Source organism: Lolium perenne, chromosome 7 (genome assembly GCF_019359855.2).
Source record: "Lolium perenne isolate Kyuss_39 chromosome 7, Kyuss_2.0, whole genome shotgun sequence".
NCBI classification, from domain to species: domain Eukaryota; kingdom Viridiplantae; phylum Streptophyta; class Magnoliopsida; order Poales; family Poaceae; genus Lolium; species Lolium perenne.
The window spans coordinates 308,102,133-308,116,952 of record NC_067250.2 but is presented as its reverse complement, the minus strand read 5'-3'; the positions used below and the strand labels follow the sequence as shown (position 1 = coordinate 308,116,952).

At 46.2% G+C, this 14,820-nt stretch overlaps 1 protein-coding gene across 6 annotated transcripts; it reads left to right on the top strand.

The window, feature by feature from the left end:
- Positions 1-526: 526 nt before the first annotated feature.
- On the top strand, positions 527-7,923 carry LOC127315057 (uncharacterized). 6 transcript variants are annotated; one of them, XM_071824663.1, is made up of 8 exons: positions 527-859; positions 2,815-4,016; positions 4,375-4,435; positions 4,539-4,636; positions 4,877-4,967; positions 5,533-5,580; positions 7,396-7,454; positions 7,569-7,923. In XM_071824663.1, the coding sequence occupies exons 2-7, from the start codon at positions 3,007-3,009 to the stop codon at positions 7,432-7,434; spliced, it is 1,347 nt and encodes a 448-aa protein (XP_071680764.1). In that variant the 5' UTR covers positions 527-859; positions 2,815-3,006; the 3' UTR covers positions 7,435-7,454; positions 7,569-7,923. The 6 variants fall into 6 exon arrangements, with proteins under 6 accessions (XP_071680764.1, XP_071680763.1, XP_071680766.1 ...); XM_071824662.1 differs by having other exon boundaries at positions 528-859; positions 7,572-7,923; XM_071824665.1 differs by having other exon boundaries at positions 534-859; positions 3,161-4,016; positions 7,572-7,923.
- The last annotated feature ends 6,897 nt before the right edge of the window (positions 7,924-14,820 follow it).

Sequence of the window (14,820 nt, the reverse complement as noted above, 5' to 3'; positions counted from 1 at the left end):
AAGATAGGAAAACGAGTATTCTTTTTTTTTCTCAAAATTGTGATTTATTTGTAGCCCTTGGATCTAGGTCTCACTCTAGATCACAAACACACCGACTATATAACACATTCACAAATAACCCTAGCGCCGTAGTTCTCGACATCCTGTTCCCCTATTCTTTCTAATCTTTGGCGGCGCGACGCGAGATCAGTCACAACCTATCACCACCCTTCTCGTATCTTCACATCCGTTGTTAACTCACTCCGTCTTAACCCCGATTGCTCTTCCAAGGCGGCATCATCACCTCCTCATGTGTTCAAGGGTTTCATGAATTTTCAACCTAAGGTAAATTTATCCTCATCCGTGCCAGGGGAGAAACAAGGGTAGAGGGGACGGGGAGGCCAATCTCGCCGATGCACGAATCTATGATTGATATAAAAAAATAGCCCTTTGCTAGATGCAGAATATTTTGGCCTGGTAGGGCAAAAAAAAAAAATCCATTTATCTATTTGTTTATCAAAGAAAATCTCTGATTGATATTCCAGGGTGGCAGAGCTCCCTCGTTCACAATCCAGCCATCCTTCTTTTTTTGCGAGAGATCCTTATAAATAAATTAGTGCTTATAAATAAATTAGTGTGGATAGTATTTCTAAAATATCAAAAGCGCGTGTTGATCCATGTTGTTTCATTCCCCGTTGAAGGCATATCATTCACTTTTCCCATTATTAATTAAAGAAGAAAGGAGAGAGGCGCTTGCTTGAAGAGTTCTGCAGACATATAATTGCTCTTTTATTATTCACTACTGCCACATCCTTGCTCCGCCGCACAGCTGCGCCGTTACTCCGAATCCAATTACAGCGAGGCCACAGTGAAGCGCCAGGTAACCTATCTCTCTTATTCTCCCCTGCGATTTGGTGTAGATTCGGAAGATACACTACTATGCGCAGATCCGTTCTTGTTTTGTTTCGATTTACATGGTTGCTGTTTGTATAATTTTGAACTCGTAGCACTCGATGGTGGGTGGATTTGGGTTGGTTGTCTATGAGTTGGAATCGTGGAATTTGGGAAAAGAATATCTAGGTGGTGAGAGGGGGAATCTGTGCTATTGCGGGGGTTAATTGTGGGATGCGAAATTTGTGTAGTTCAGAGAATCTCCATGCGGATCCCATAACCGTGAACATGCAGGGAAGGCATGATAGTACTCTATTGCAATTCTGGATTATAACTACCCCAAGATTAGAAACCCTAGATCTACTCTGCAAAAACAAAGAACACTAATCTACTCCCCTGCAAAAAAAAATCTACACCCCCCCCCCCCCCCCCCCCCCCCAAAAAAAAGAAAGAAAACCTAACAATGGTGTGATCTAGTTGTATCCTTATCACTCAAATTGATTCAAATCTCATATGCTGGAATGCAATTGGATAGGTGATGGGAGTCAAATACTTCTAACCTGGTGCTAATATATAAATACACCACGATGTAACAAAAAGACGACCAATGAAGCAGGTAGCATAAACAAAAATCGTTGGGGGACCTTTTTGTTTCTCGGTTTAAATCATTCCATATGAGATCATTAGAGGGAGGTATCGTCGCCCGTGGCAAGGGTGTGACCAAGCCGGCCGTGGGTGGACACTATGGGAGCCTTGGCTAGTTTTCTCTTGGGTTTATCATGTCGATTTGATGCGCATGGAGGAGCTATGATTTTATTTGTATTTCTTAATTGTATTATACCGTTATATATTCTAAATATATAGAATAGAATAGACTAATCTCGATTTGTCAAGTCTCATGATCGTATCATGATCTATTTTTATTTGGCTCAATCTTTCTAAAAAGGGGCTTTCTTAGATGTAGGTTCGGCACTCGAAGTTGGTGTTATCCCCTTGATAGCCCCAACATACCTCCGCCACTAGTCCTTGTCACTTGAACTCGATGTTATTAGTCTCCAATTTGATTTGTACACACAATCTCGAAGGAATGCTACATTAGACCCACATATCAGGTTGATTCATATAGGTGATTGCCATGTTGTGTAGTGAAGCTCCTCGAGGGACACCATTTGGTGGCAAGATGTTGATTACTTTGCCGCTAACGCATATAAATTTTAACTTTAGACGAATTGTTCGTTAAATGTTCCGTGACGAAGTAAAAAATGTATTTTTGTCTAGTAGATGCTACTTACCCTATTTGGACTGGATTAAAGTATCACGAAGGTTTGAGCCTAACAATAGTTGATGTTTGTGTTTTACCTCTGCTTTGATGATAAACCCAAGATATGTGTCCTTGTAAATCACCAAATTATTTAAATCCTATCCAAGTACATTAGTTATGACCATGTAACACCCCAGCCTCGAGGTGGCCCTACATACCAACACTAATTTTTCTTGCGCACTTTGTGTTCACTCGTGCGCACCAGGGATCAACTTCCTGGTTGGTATAAGTATCCTATCAATCCTATTAAGCCAAGCACACTTAACCTTGAGGTTCTTTGGAGATGAGCTTCCAAAAAATAATATGCACCTTGTTGATATGAGTATCCTATCAATCCTATTAAGCCTTGGTCCAGGATGTCATTGACCATTAGAGAAGCTTGGCTTCGTGAGCTCTAGATTTGTCCAAAGGGGAAGACTAGAGGTGTTCAAAACAATGCAAGGTGCAAAATTTACAACTCCGCGTACTCCTTGTGAATTCGTGCTTAATTTATTTATTGTTGTCTTCGTCAAATTCTCTTCTCTTGTTGTGGTTACTTCGCCTGTGTTCTAGCTAGATGATATTATATATTTTTTCCTGAAAATATATGTAGTTGACTAATGCTTTCCTTACACTTATTGAAGAGCTTGTGGGTAGCCGTGGGAAGAAGCTTTCAAATTTCTTTTGTGGGAAAGCGCATTTGAGGTTGTGCTTGTTAAGCACTACAATATTACAACCTCTATATCCAAATCTATTGATGAGTGTTTCCGTAGCCAATTTTTTTTTGGGTCCAATATTGTGGTAGAAACGGTCACAATTCTTTTCCAAGAGAATATATGAGTATTAAACCTAATATACGCCCAAGGAGATCTATGAAGAACCTCTTTCTATGTGAGAAGAAGAAATCGAAGTCATCAGTTAATTCTTCGGATTTATCCCCGAGCTCGAATTTGCTAGCCATCGATGACGTTTGTTATGTTCCTTCTTCAGAAGATTATCATGATCTGTATAAAGGAAGGAAGACAGACATGAAATGTGATTTTCTTCGGACAAATGGAAATGCGGTCAAGAAGACAAATAGTAGTTTCACAACTTATGGAGATAATTTTCCCCGGGTCCAAAATTCAGGTGGAAAATCACTTATTATTTCTTCAAATCTAGAAGTCCCAAAATCTGAAAAAAAAAGTTTTGAATGTACAACGAAATATATAGATCCTCGAGAAGCTTCTAAAGAAAGTATTTGGAAGAATTCATCGGAGTCACTTTCTAATGTGGATGATAGGAACTCAATTTCCATATCAAGCATGCCATCTTATATCAATGACAAGACAAAGGATGCCACGGAGAGTTCATTGTCCGATACCAATGCTACAAAACCATTTTTGGAGTTGACGTCATGGGAGCTTTGCATATCCATGCTCAAAAGAGATATAATCCCGATTAAAAAATCAGAATGGAGCAGTTCATCAGCTACATTATCCCATGATGATAATCAAAGCAATGCTTTATTTGCATGCAAGAGTTGTGGATCTTTGGAAGATCCATGCCGCATGTTAATATGTGATTGTTGTGAAGGAGCATTCCACTTGCATTGCTGCCACCGGCGCATTAAGAAAATACCAGATAAAGAGTGGTACTGCCTAGATTGTTCCAGGAAGAAACATAAGAGGAAACGTGAGATTTTTCCGAGTGCGGAAGATGGATCAGCCAAGCACATTCAAAGACCCCACCGAAGCCTTGGTTCAATAAGAGATATGTTGATGAATCCTGAACCATATGACACTCAAGTGAGGATTGGTGGAAACTTTCAAGCAGAAGTTCCAGAATGGACTGGTCCGATTTCTTGGTATGCTCACACTTGTTGAATTTTTGTACTTTAAGCATGTCATTACTACTGGGACAGGAGATGCAGCTTCAACTAAGGATCAATTTTGATTTATGAAAAATGGCAATTCACATGGGAAACACTTGTCTTTCCCATGGAGTAGTGCTTATCATGTGACGAAAGGCTGTTGCCAAGTCAACATTCTCCAAATTCATCTTTTGTCACCAAAGTTCCATTATAATGTATAAACAATAACATATATTTGAAATCCTAAAATTACCTTAAAATTGTATGCCCTACTTTAGTTTATTTTTGTTTTTTCATCTTGCACCTTTGTGTCAAATAAAATTTCTAATAGTAACTCCCATTATCTATGCAGCAGTGACGATCATTTTGTGGAACCCTCTGAACTTGATGCCACTGAAATGACAAGTCCAAGTGTAGGTCTCAGCACACTATGTACCTGTTTAACGATAATAAATAAAAGAGTTACTTAGTGGCCATTTTCAGCCATGCCTCCTGACAGTGGTGTTTTACTTGCAGTGGCCACAAAGGCGTGAAGACAAGAAAAGCAGCATTGGTAACTGGATTCAGTGCCAAGAAGTCTTAGACACAGGAGCTATTTGTGGCAAGTGGCGAAGGTAGCATCGCCCACCCTAATTTATGTAGTTTTTTCTGTGAGTGTTGGGTGCTTGTTGCTGTTAGATTGCTAAATATTGAAGATTTTATTCCCCACATGGCAATAGTTTGAATATACGAGAAAAGGAGCTCATTTTTCGTGTGTTAGAACTTAGAAGGCTCTTCTATATTGTGTTTTCCTGTTAACAACTATCATTCGCATATGCATTGATGTTTTCATTACCTCATGGGAATGTTTGCAGGGCCCCACTATTTGTTGTTCAGTCAAGTGATTGGGATTGTTCGTGTTCAGTTCTTTGGGATCCAATTCATGCTGATTGTGCTGTTCCACAGGTATGTTTGTGTTAGCTGCCTCGTTTTTTTCTGTCTGGCCTTGTTGGGTCTTGCTTTACCTGTTAGCCGCAAAGCGAGCTATTCACAAATTACGGTATACTCCCTCCGTTCTGAAATAGTTTACATTCTAGCTCCAAACTTTGTTCTGAAATAATCTACATTCTAGCTTTTAGTCAACAATAACAATAAAAACGAAGTAGTTTTGCTCTCTTTATTGGATGTTGTAGTTTTCAATGTAGCTTGGATTGGCTGTTCACATATCTAAGTAGTACTAATAAATGCAACACTAGTTTGTCTCATTTTTTCTAGAATGTAGATTAAATCAGAACGGAGGGAGTATTGATTATGTGGGTTGGTTATGTGGTAGATTTATTGGCTCTTTGTTTAATCTTTGGATGTATTGATCATGTGCGTATATTTCATGAGTTTCATCCATGCATCTATTTGAAGTCCTGTTGCAACCTCTCTGTAATAACACTCTCAGTTGTACCTTATATTGTTTGCACCATTCAGTAATTGAAGTTGCAATACAAAACTGATATCTGGACTATCTTGTCCATTGTAGGAATTGGCGACTGATGAAGTGCTTGAGCAACTGAAGTACATAAATAAGGTATGTCCATCTGATCCTTGAAAGTGATCACAACCTGCACATTCTTTTCGTCAAGTTCTTAGGTGCTAGTATAACCTTGAAGCCAATTCTCTGGCTCAAAATTTGATCATGACAAACATTTGATTGTGGGTTTTCAATTCCATGACCTGTTAATGAAGAAGTACTCCAAAGTCTCTCGCCTGAACAGGAGTATTGAATTTTACTTCATGTGGAGCCTCCAAATTTTTGAGGCCGAGTTTGGACAAACTAAGTATTACCATGCCGAGTGAGAGATGATCTGAAATTATCACTCCTATTTGGGCGAGAAAAACATCTCAGCAGTTCATGTTCTCGGCAGTCCAGTCTGGAGCTCTGGATTGGGCATCTAAGGGTGTGTTCGAGAAGTCCCCAGCTTCCTGAAATCCTTAAATCAGGCTTCAGAAACCCAGATCTGACGTCTTGGTTCGAGCAGGAAACGTTCGGTCAGCTTCTTGTTTTTTGAATGGGCTGAATGCCCATTAGATAGCTATCAACCTGCTTAGTCCAGTAGCTTTTGGCCCATTTTTATCCTAGTCGGTTGCCAGGCACGCAGAGGAGGGTCACGGCTTTCCTTTTTATTTTTCTTCTGTTGGTCTTCCCCGTCGTGCCTCGCCCAGGAACGGCATCGCGAATTCGCGGCGTCCTGGTCCTCCTAGACAAGTACATGCAAAGGCGCCAAGCAGGGACTGGTATGGGGCGCTGGCACTGAACTGCTCGTGGGACTGAGGCCTGAGGCTGGTGGCACCGGTGAGGATGATTTCCTCGGTGCTGCTCGGTCATGTTGGCACAGCAACCGCGACTGCTCCTCCCGACCGCGAGGTCCGTCCAGCACTGGGGAGCCACCCAAGGATGATGCCGTCAAGCTTGGGGTTTCGTGGAGGAAGCCGGCTAGCTTGGGGGGGGGGGGGGGGGGGGGGAATTTGTGTCACACGTAGGAGTAAACTGCCGAGCTATTTTTCGATAAAGGAGGAAAAAACACATCCAGCAGGAAGATGGGGTTCTCAACAAATCGAACTGGTAAGTTTTGACCAGGCGGTAGCAAAATAGCCGTAAATAGCTGGTGCTCTGCATTTCTCAGATCCACGAATTCCCAAAAGGATCGCTCCACACTTTGTACATAGAAATTGCTCAGCTTCGCTAATCTAGCTTCATGGAGCTGGGCAGTTCAGCTTGGTTTTGCACGCGTAGTTTGGGAGGGGGGAAGCTAGGGAGAATCTGAACACACCCCTAATTATGTGCTCCACTGCAGGTGGTGGCTTATTCGTCGTGACACCCTGGTCTAGAGCTTAATAGAATTGATAGGATACTTGTACTAATAACAATGTATACATTCTTTTCCGGAAGCATCTCCAAAGAACTCTAAGGTTAAGCATGCTTGGCCTGGAGCAATTTGGTGACCAACTAGGAAGTGGTTCGCCCTCCTGAACACACCATTTTGAAAGGTTGCTACGATTGGAATCTAGGCATTGTCTGTATTTTTTATCACAGAAGCTCAATCATTTGTTATGGAGCAGCACTGTTCGGAGAATAGTTCTTCATTTCCTTTCTGTACTTCTGTTTGTAAAGCGACCCCCCAGGAGTAATATTGCACGATGTTCTAATTATATCCCATGTTTCTTAGTGGCACATGGTTTTCCATACTCCAAAAGTATAGATGTGAAAAGAAATTGAACTAGGGCCTTAAGGAAGATTGCATGTTCATAGTATTGCTCCCTGGCCAGTCAAATTTACTTTTGTTTGTGCCATGTACACCTGTTTTAGTCTGAGCTGATTGATAATCGAATTTTATCTATGCAGCTGAAGAACCGTTTGGATAATTGTAAGAAGAAACACTGAAAAATCATAATCCGTCAAAAGTGAGTTGTGCATTTCCAGTCTTTCCAGATACAACGTACTAACATTTTAGCACTTGTTTCACCCTACTGCCCTCTTTGAATTTTGATGGATCTATTTCATCATCTCTCTCATAGCAGGTGTTATCTACAGAGGAAACTGCAGAGAGTGAACCATTGCACCAGTCCTGGTCCCTTCATTGCGGTTGTAGATAGTTTGATCGCTAGCTCATTTTTCCCCAATTGACCTTGGAGCGAGAAGAAGAGAGGTTTCATGGTGCCGCCTTCGGACATCAGAAGTTTTCCTCCCGACGATATGTTGAGATGAGTTTTGTCAGCTTCTTCTGAAGAAGGAATCGGCATTTTCTGTTTGAGTATCCGAAGAGAGATCAATGTTGATTTTTTAAAGTTTCTATTCGTTTTGTCAGATCAAAACTAAAGGATGTATTATGCATGGCAAGCCTTAACTCAGTTCGCTTGAGGCGTTCTCCAATCTTGTCATCTGCGTGGCTTGAGGCGTGTCTCCAATCTTTCATCTGTGTAGTCTGGAGAGAAATCACAACGGAATTTGTTGAGGTTCTATCCTTTTTTTAGAATACACTATAGAGAGGTGTATCTAGAGAGGTGTATCAATGTATAGAAGGGTGCCAAGAAGGCAAAGTTGTGCTGCCAGCAAGAGGTGGCAGCTCCCCATGCACGCCATACTCTCGGTTTTGGGAACCCAAAACCTACGCCACGGAAACGGTTTTGGGAACCCAAAACCTACGCCACGGAAAAGCTTCGCTAGACGCTACCTAAGGATGGTTGCTGTCCACATGTCTCGCTTATGCGCCTTAGGGTATAGGCGAGAAGTCCACTAACTTTGTCGGCAGCCAGGAGCCAATCCAACTTGTCCCAGCGCCCAAGAACACACCTCACAGGCCATAGGCCATGACACAACCAAGAAGTAGATGTTGCAAAGACTCCGGCTCCTGGTCACACACTCTGGCATGATGTAGGGCAAGGGAACCCACGACGCTGCAGCCTGTCTGCCGTCAAGCAAAAGTTTTTTGAGGCGGGCCACGCGAAGAACTTGCAGATGTATGGTGCTCTGGAGTGCCAGATCTCCTTGGAGATGGCAGCCCTCATCGAGCCAGCGAAGAAGGCCTCATAAGCCGACTTGGAGGAGTAGCGGCCATCACCCAACCACCGCCACACTAGCACATCCTCTATCTGGATCGAGAGCGATGTTAGCGAGCCTATGCCAAATCAAGAATCATGGAGCCATTGCCCGGTGAGGCCCTCCTTGACTGAGCAGGCGGTCACGCTCCTCTTAGAGACACGCTTAACCACGTTTGGGGCAATGTCGATCACCCTCTCCCTGCTTAACCATCTATCCTTCTAGAAGCGGGCGCGCTCCCTGTTGCCAAGCACGTACCCAATGGCCGACTTGAAGATGGCGGTGCACAGGCTAGGGAGCTGAATGTTGAAATCAGCCCATGCTCTGAGGCACTACTAGGAAAAGGCCTAACCGTAAGATTGCTAGCAGTGGCGCACCACTATATAGCAGTGTCGCACCAAAAAGTGGTGCTCCACTAGTAGTCAATTAACAATGGCGCACTAGTATAGTCGTGCGCCACTACTAAGTGTGAAACTAGGATATAGATTGGTCTAGGCTTAACAGTGGCGCACCAAATATAGGTGAACATTAGCGCACCAAAAAGTGGTGTTCCACTAGTAGTCAATTAGAAATGGCGCATGTATATGTGGTGCGCCACTGTCCTCAGATATCAATAGCGCCGTAGAGTGGTGCGCCACCGGCCAGCGCACATGCATGCCGCGCGCGCATCCCCACCGCACATGCCTTTCCCATCGTCCGCTTCATGCAGAGAACGTGTATGCTTCGGGCCCACCCACGTGTGAATGTCTCTCGTGCAGCTGTGCCTTATCTCTTCACCACCGCACGCAACCATCTCGCATGCTTCTTCCTCCTCGAAACAGCCATACACCCGCTTCTTTCTCCCCTTTCTCTCGCTGCTCTATTGCTCCGCTACCACCGCGCTGGCTGTCGCTCACCGGCAACCTCATCTGCTACCAAACAGCCCCATAGGCTCGAGCTCCTCCGGCCGCCACTCCTTGTTGAGATTCTCCCAAACTGCACCCACCGTCCCACCCACTCCCAGATCCACTTTCTCTCTCCCCCAAACCCACCCACTCCTAGATACACCTTCTCTCTACCACCACTTCTTTACCGCCGAGGCGCCGAGCACCACCAGAAGCAGGGGCGGGCCCGACCCCTGTCCACTGATCTCCCCCAGAGTTGCGGCAGTCGCAGTCGCATGCACACGAGGCGAAGGAGAAGCTGGCCGCGGCGGGTGCCGGCGGCGGGGGAGGCAACGATAGCCTGATGCGGGCATTGCGGCAGTCGTAGTCGCGAGCGCACGAGGCGGAGGAGAAGCTGGCCACGGCGGGCGCTAGCAACGGGGGACTCGGGGCGCTACTCATGTGCGACTCGGCCGTGCTCTCAGAACAAGAACTCCGTGCTCAGAGCAGGACGATCCCTCGGCGGTGCGGAGCCGGGCGAGGGCGAGGAAGACTCGGTGGGGGCGGCCGCTGCGTCCGTGTGGTGGGTCGCCCTCACGGTCTACCTAGTGCGAGGTGGCCTGCCTTGATTGGGAGGACGCGGGGTGGCGTGTTTCCGGTCTACGAGGTGGGCCGCTGCCCGTGCTCTATGATTCTGCCCGACAGCTGTTGAAAGGACATGGAGCCCCCATGTGTGGTTTTGGTAATTGATGACAATCCCTATGGACTAATGGTTGTATTGATATTCTCTCTTAGGTCGTGTCCATATGCAATGCTTGAGCCATATGTTGGCTTCAAGGTTGCAAGATGAAGAAGATCGAGTGCAATGAAGAAGACGGATGAAGACAGTGTAGAAGAGATGAAGACAGTGGCGTGCATGTTGGATGGAGACGTTGTAGAAAAGATGAAGACGATGGAGTGTATGTTGGATGAAGAGGGTGTCATGTACATTGTTGAAGAGAGATGAAGACGAAGCTTGCCGGCTCAAGTGGAATGCGCGAGGACAAGGTTTGTGCTCAGTAGGATAGTTGGTCACATCATCGGAGAGAGCTCAAACCTTGCATACATTGCATCATGTTTCTTGGTTGTTCTTGGTTCTTATCCATGAGATGTTTTAGAGCTTGTGTTCATTCTCATGACAAGCTCTAGCTCATCGGAAATGGATTCGGGGTGCATCTCATGTTACGTGTTCGAGTTGGATGATTTTCCCAATTTACCGTATTTTCATCCCCCTCTTGTTTCCATATTTTCACTTTTTGTATGGGTATCTCTTGTCGTCCTCTTCCCATCCCATCAAAATTGGTTTCGTCCAAATCAGAGTTCCCAATCTTGAGATATTGCATTTCTCGTATCGCAGTTCTTAGTAAAAGACAAGGGAAATAGTTCCATCATGCCTGGTAGTACTGGTACCAAGAGTGGTAGTACCTCTATCGCTATTGGTATCGGTCACTAGTATCGTTGTTGTCATCGCACGGGGGAAGGGCTTGCAGCAGGCATGCCGGTACCTTGACGGTACCTTGACCGTTAGTACCGCTCCCAAGTGGTACTTTCGACCAGGTACCGGTCATGCCAAATACGGTACTTCCGCCCTGGTAGCCTTTGTGGCCTTGTTTCCTTTGTGGCCTTGTCGCCTTTGTGGCGTGGTAGCCTGTGTGGCGTCGTTGCCCTTGTAGGGTGTTGTTGCCTTTGTGGCCTTGTCGCCTTTGTGGCGTAGTAGCCTTTGTGGCGTTGTTGCCTTTGTGGCGTGTTGTAGCCTTTGTGTCTTCGAAGCCGTTTGTGGCGCGTTGGAGCCTTTGTGGCCTTGTTGCCGTGTGTGGCGTGTTGTAGCCTTTGTGACCTTGTACTTGAGAGCCACCAGTGTTATGGAGTTTGCCTCAAGATTGATACCTGGGTGTTTGCCCCAAGCTTTTACGGGTTCGGTGACCACCCTCAAGGGTCCCTTAGTGGATCGAGGCTTTCCCTTTGGTGGAAAGGCTCAAGGAGAATACGATGGCCCTAGCGTCTCATTGGAGTGCCTCGTGCCTCCACACCTCTCCAACGGAGACGTAGCACCCAAGGGTGTGAACTTCGGGATACATCATCGTCTCCTCGTGCACCGGTTACTTCTCAACCCGAGCTCATTTACCTATGCGCTTTACATTGTGATAGCCTTCGTGCTTGATGTTCTATATCTAGATTGCTATCACCTTGTTGCTCATCATGCTTAGCATAGGTTGTTGGTGCACATAGGCAAACCCTAGTTGATAGGCTTTGTGCTTAACAAGTAAACCTTAGTTTTATTCCGCCTTGTTAAGCCCTCAAGTAGATTTTTTACAACCCGCCTATTCACCCCCCTCTAGGCAACATCCTTGTACATTCAGCTGTGTTGCGACAAGGGCCTCCAGTGACAACGCTAGCCTCTGGCGGCCACCCCGCCTGCCTCTGAGGGACTTGATTGCTTTTTATTTGTACCTTTAGGGTGTTTTATGTAAACTTGCCTTGTAATTTTATTTTAACTGCTTTCTAATTAAATTAATTAATGTAATTCGATGTTATTACCGGGACAAATCATCCTACACCATCTTTTTTTTTGTCTCGTACTATTTGTTAGCTGTGGCGCATGCATGGGCATGCATCAAGTGGCGGACCCACCCTTTATTTCTGATTCCTACCATATCTAGCAGTGGCGCACATAGTTGCTTCCTCTGGCGCATTGGTGGTGCTCCACTTGTGTGTGCTTTAGCAATGGCGCACATGGTAGTGCGCCATTACTAACACTTACAAATGGCGTGGTACTAGTGGCACACCTAGGTGCGCCACTGGTAACTGTTTTAGGTGCGTCACTGATATGCGTTTTTATAGTAGTGAGGGTTTGACACCCTGTAACCACGCTCAACAACACCGGACAGCAAGATTCAGGAGCCAGAGCTTGGGCATGCCGAGACCACCTAGGTATTTAGGAGAGGCAACCTTGTCCCAAGCCACCAAGCAATGACCACCGTTGATCTCTTGTCGCCCCTTCCACGAGAAGGATCTGCAGATCTTGAGAACCGCCTCAAGGACCTTAGGAGGGATATCTAGCAACACCATGGAGTTTATAGGAATCACACACAGGGTGGTCTGGACCAGAATTGTCCTACCTTCACAGGTGGGAAGCTTTGCACACCAGGGCAAAAGTCTAGAGGCGGGACTGTCGACCAGGGGCTACAGCTGGGTCACCTTCATGAAATCCAGTGGCAACACCATGTTCTTGAAGGGGAAAGAGGCCACCTTAAAGCCAAGGATCAACATTGCCAACTCCACTTGCTCAGACAAGCAACAAATGGGGTGGAGCGATAATTTTGCTAGGTTGTTGCGCAACCCTGATGCCACACCGCTATCCTCCACGACTGCGGCACAAGTCAACAGGTCCACCTCAGTCAGCCAGACGAAGGTGATCAAATCATCGGCGTACATGGATGTACGATGTTGGAAACCACTTGCAGCTAGCTCTGTAAGGAGGCCATCCACATCGACTCTCTCAAACATTATGTGGAGGATGTCCATAACCGCGCCAAAGAGCAGTGGGGAAAGGGGGTGGCGCTGCCTTAGGGCCACACCGACTGAAGATCATCCCCCAGCCATACCGTTAACCACCACACGAGTAGAGACGGACCCAAGGAGCCCATAGAAGATCGATAGCCATTTATAATCAAACCCCAACTTGGCAAGCACCTCCAGTAGGAACACCCAACCCACAATATCGAAGGCCTTAGTAATGTCCAACTTCAGAAAGATGTTGTCTATCTTTAGAGCGTGGAGCTTGCGTGCAGTGCAATGATAAATTATCATGAATACATCAATCACATATGAAAGCACTCTGGTGGGGACCCACAATCTCAGGCATACGCGGGGCGAGGCACGTGGAGAGGACCTTGGCCACCAGCTTCGCCACACTATGAATCAAGCTGACAGGGTGAGAGTCCTTTACCTCCACAACCCTGGTGTGCTTACGCAAGAGGGAAACCAACGCTTGATTGGCCGCATGTATCCCCTACAGTCACCACTCCATAGGGCTTGAAAGGCATCCATGATTTCTTGCTTAATGATGCGCCAACAAGCCACGTAGAATTTGTCGGGGGAACCATCTGGGCCCGGTGCCTTATCCAGCTCCTGTGAGCAGATAACGCCCCACACCTCCTCCTCCGTGAAAGGCCGTTCCAACTTGGAGAGGGCGTGCGTCTAGACTCCTAGATAGTCCAAGTCGAGAGGGAAGGAATGCTCAGGGAACGAACCCAAAAGCTCTCCATAGAAAGAATCCACATCCTCAGCCTTCTCGTCCTGGTCCGAGACCGGCACACCGTCCACCTTGAGCTGAGCAATGAAGTTCTTCCGGTGGTGGTGGTTGACGTGCATGTGGAAGAACTTGGGGCATGCATCACCCCCTGCTAACCACGTGATCCTCAACAGTTGCCTCGCAATCGTGCGCTCCAGGGAGGCAAGCCCCAACAGCTGCACTTGAGGAGCTTACGGAATCCCCTCTCCGTGAGTGAGAGAACCCTTGATTCCATTGACATAGGCATCCCCAATGGGCCTGCCGAAGATGGTACCCGGGGTTTACTGAAGGCCCACGACCCGAAGGATAAGGAGAATTCGAAAGCCCAACTTGCTAGTTAAGGAAAGCTAGAGTTGTATTAGGAGAGAACACTTGTAATATTACGGGAGGAGTTGGAAACCTTCCCGGACTCTGTAACTTGTACATCACGAATCCCTCAGCTCCACCTCCTATATAAGGGGGAGTCGAGGGACAAAGAAAGCATCGATTCATTGGCTCACAAACCCTAGTTTTCATATCGTCGAGTACTTTTCGGCTGAAACCTTCGAGATCTACTTGCCCTCTACTTCTAACTAAAACCCTAGTCTACAACCCGTAGGCATTTACAAGTTAATCCCTTGTCATCCATCGCCACGGCCAGCCTTAGGATGAGCTCATTGGCGTGAAGGATCCGCTTCTTATAACTGTCGATGAAGCGATCATTTCATCTAGCCAATGCCTTGGAAGTAGCTGCCAACTTGGAGGCCAGCTCCTTGAACGGGTTGGCAATGGCTAGCCTCGCCGTCCAAACTCCCTCCACAATCTCCAGAAAACCGTCCACCTTAGGCCAAAATACCTCAAAACGGAAGCGCTGACCCGTCTTCATCTCTATCGCCAAGCAAAGCAGTAAGGGGCAATGGTCATATGTGGAAGTGCCCTTCGTTGAGAGGAAGGAGGAAGGGAACTCCACCTCCCTGTCCACCGTGGAGAAGACCCGGTCTAGTCTATCCAAAGTTGTCCGCTCCCGTACATTGGACCACGTGTACCGACACCCGT

Bases quoted from the DNA above. Each gene is read 5' to 3' on its own strand.
- LOC127315057 (XM_071824663.1), top strand. From the start codon at position 3,007: ATGAGTATTAAACCTAATATACGCCCAAGGAGATCTATGAAGAACCTC. The intron at 4,017-4,374 runs GTATGCTCACAC...TTATCTATGCAG, and splicing joins TGGACTGGTCCGATTTCTTG to CAGTGACGATCATTTTGTGG. The intron at 4,436-4,538 runs GTAGGTCTCAGC...TTTTACTTGCAG, and splicing joins CTGAAATGACAAGTCCAAGT to TGGCCACAAAGGCGTGAAGA.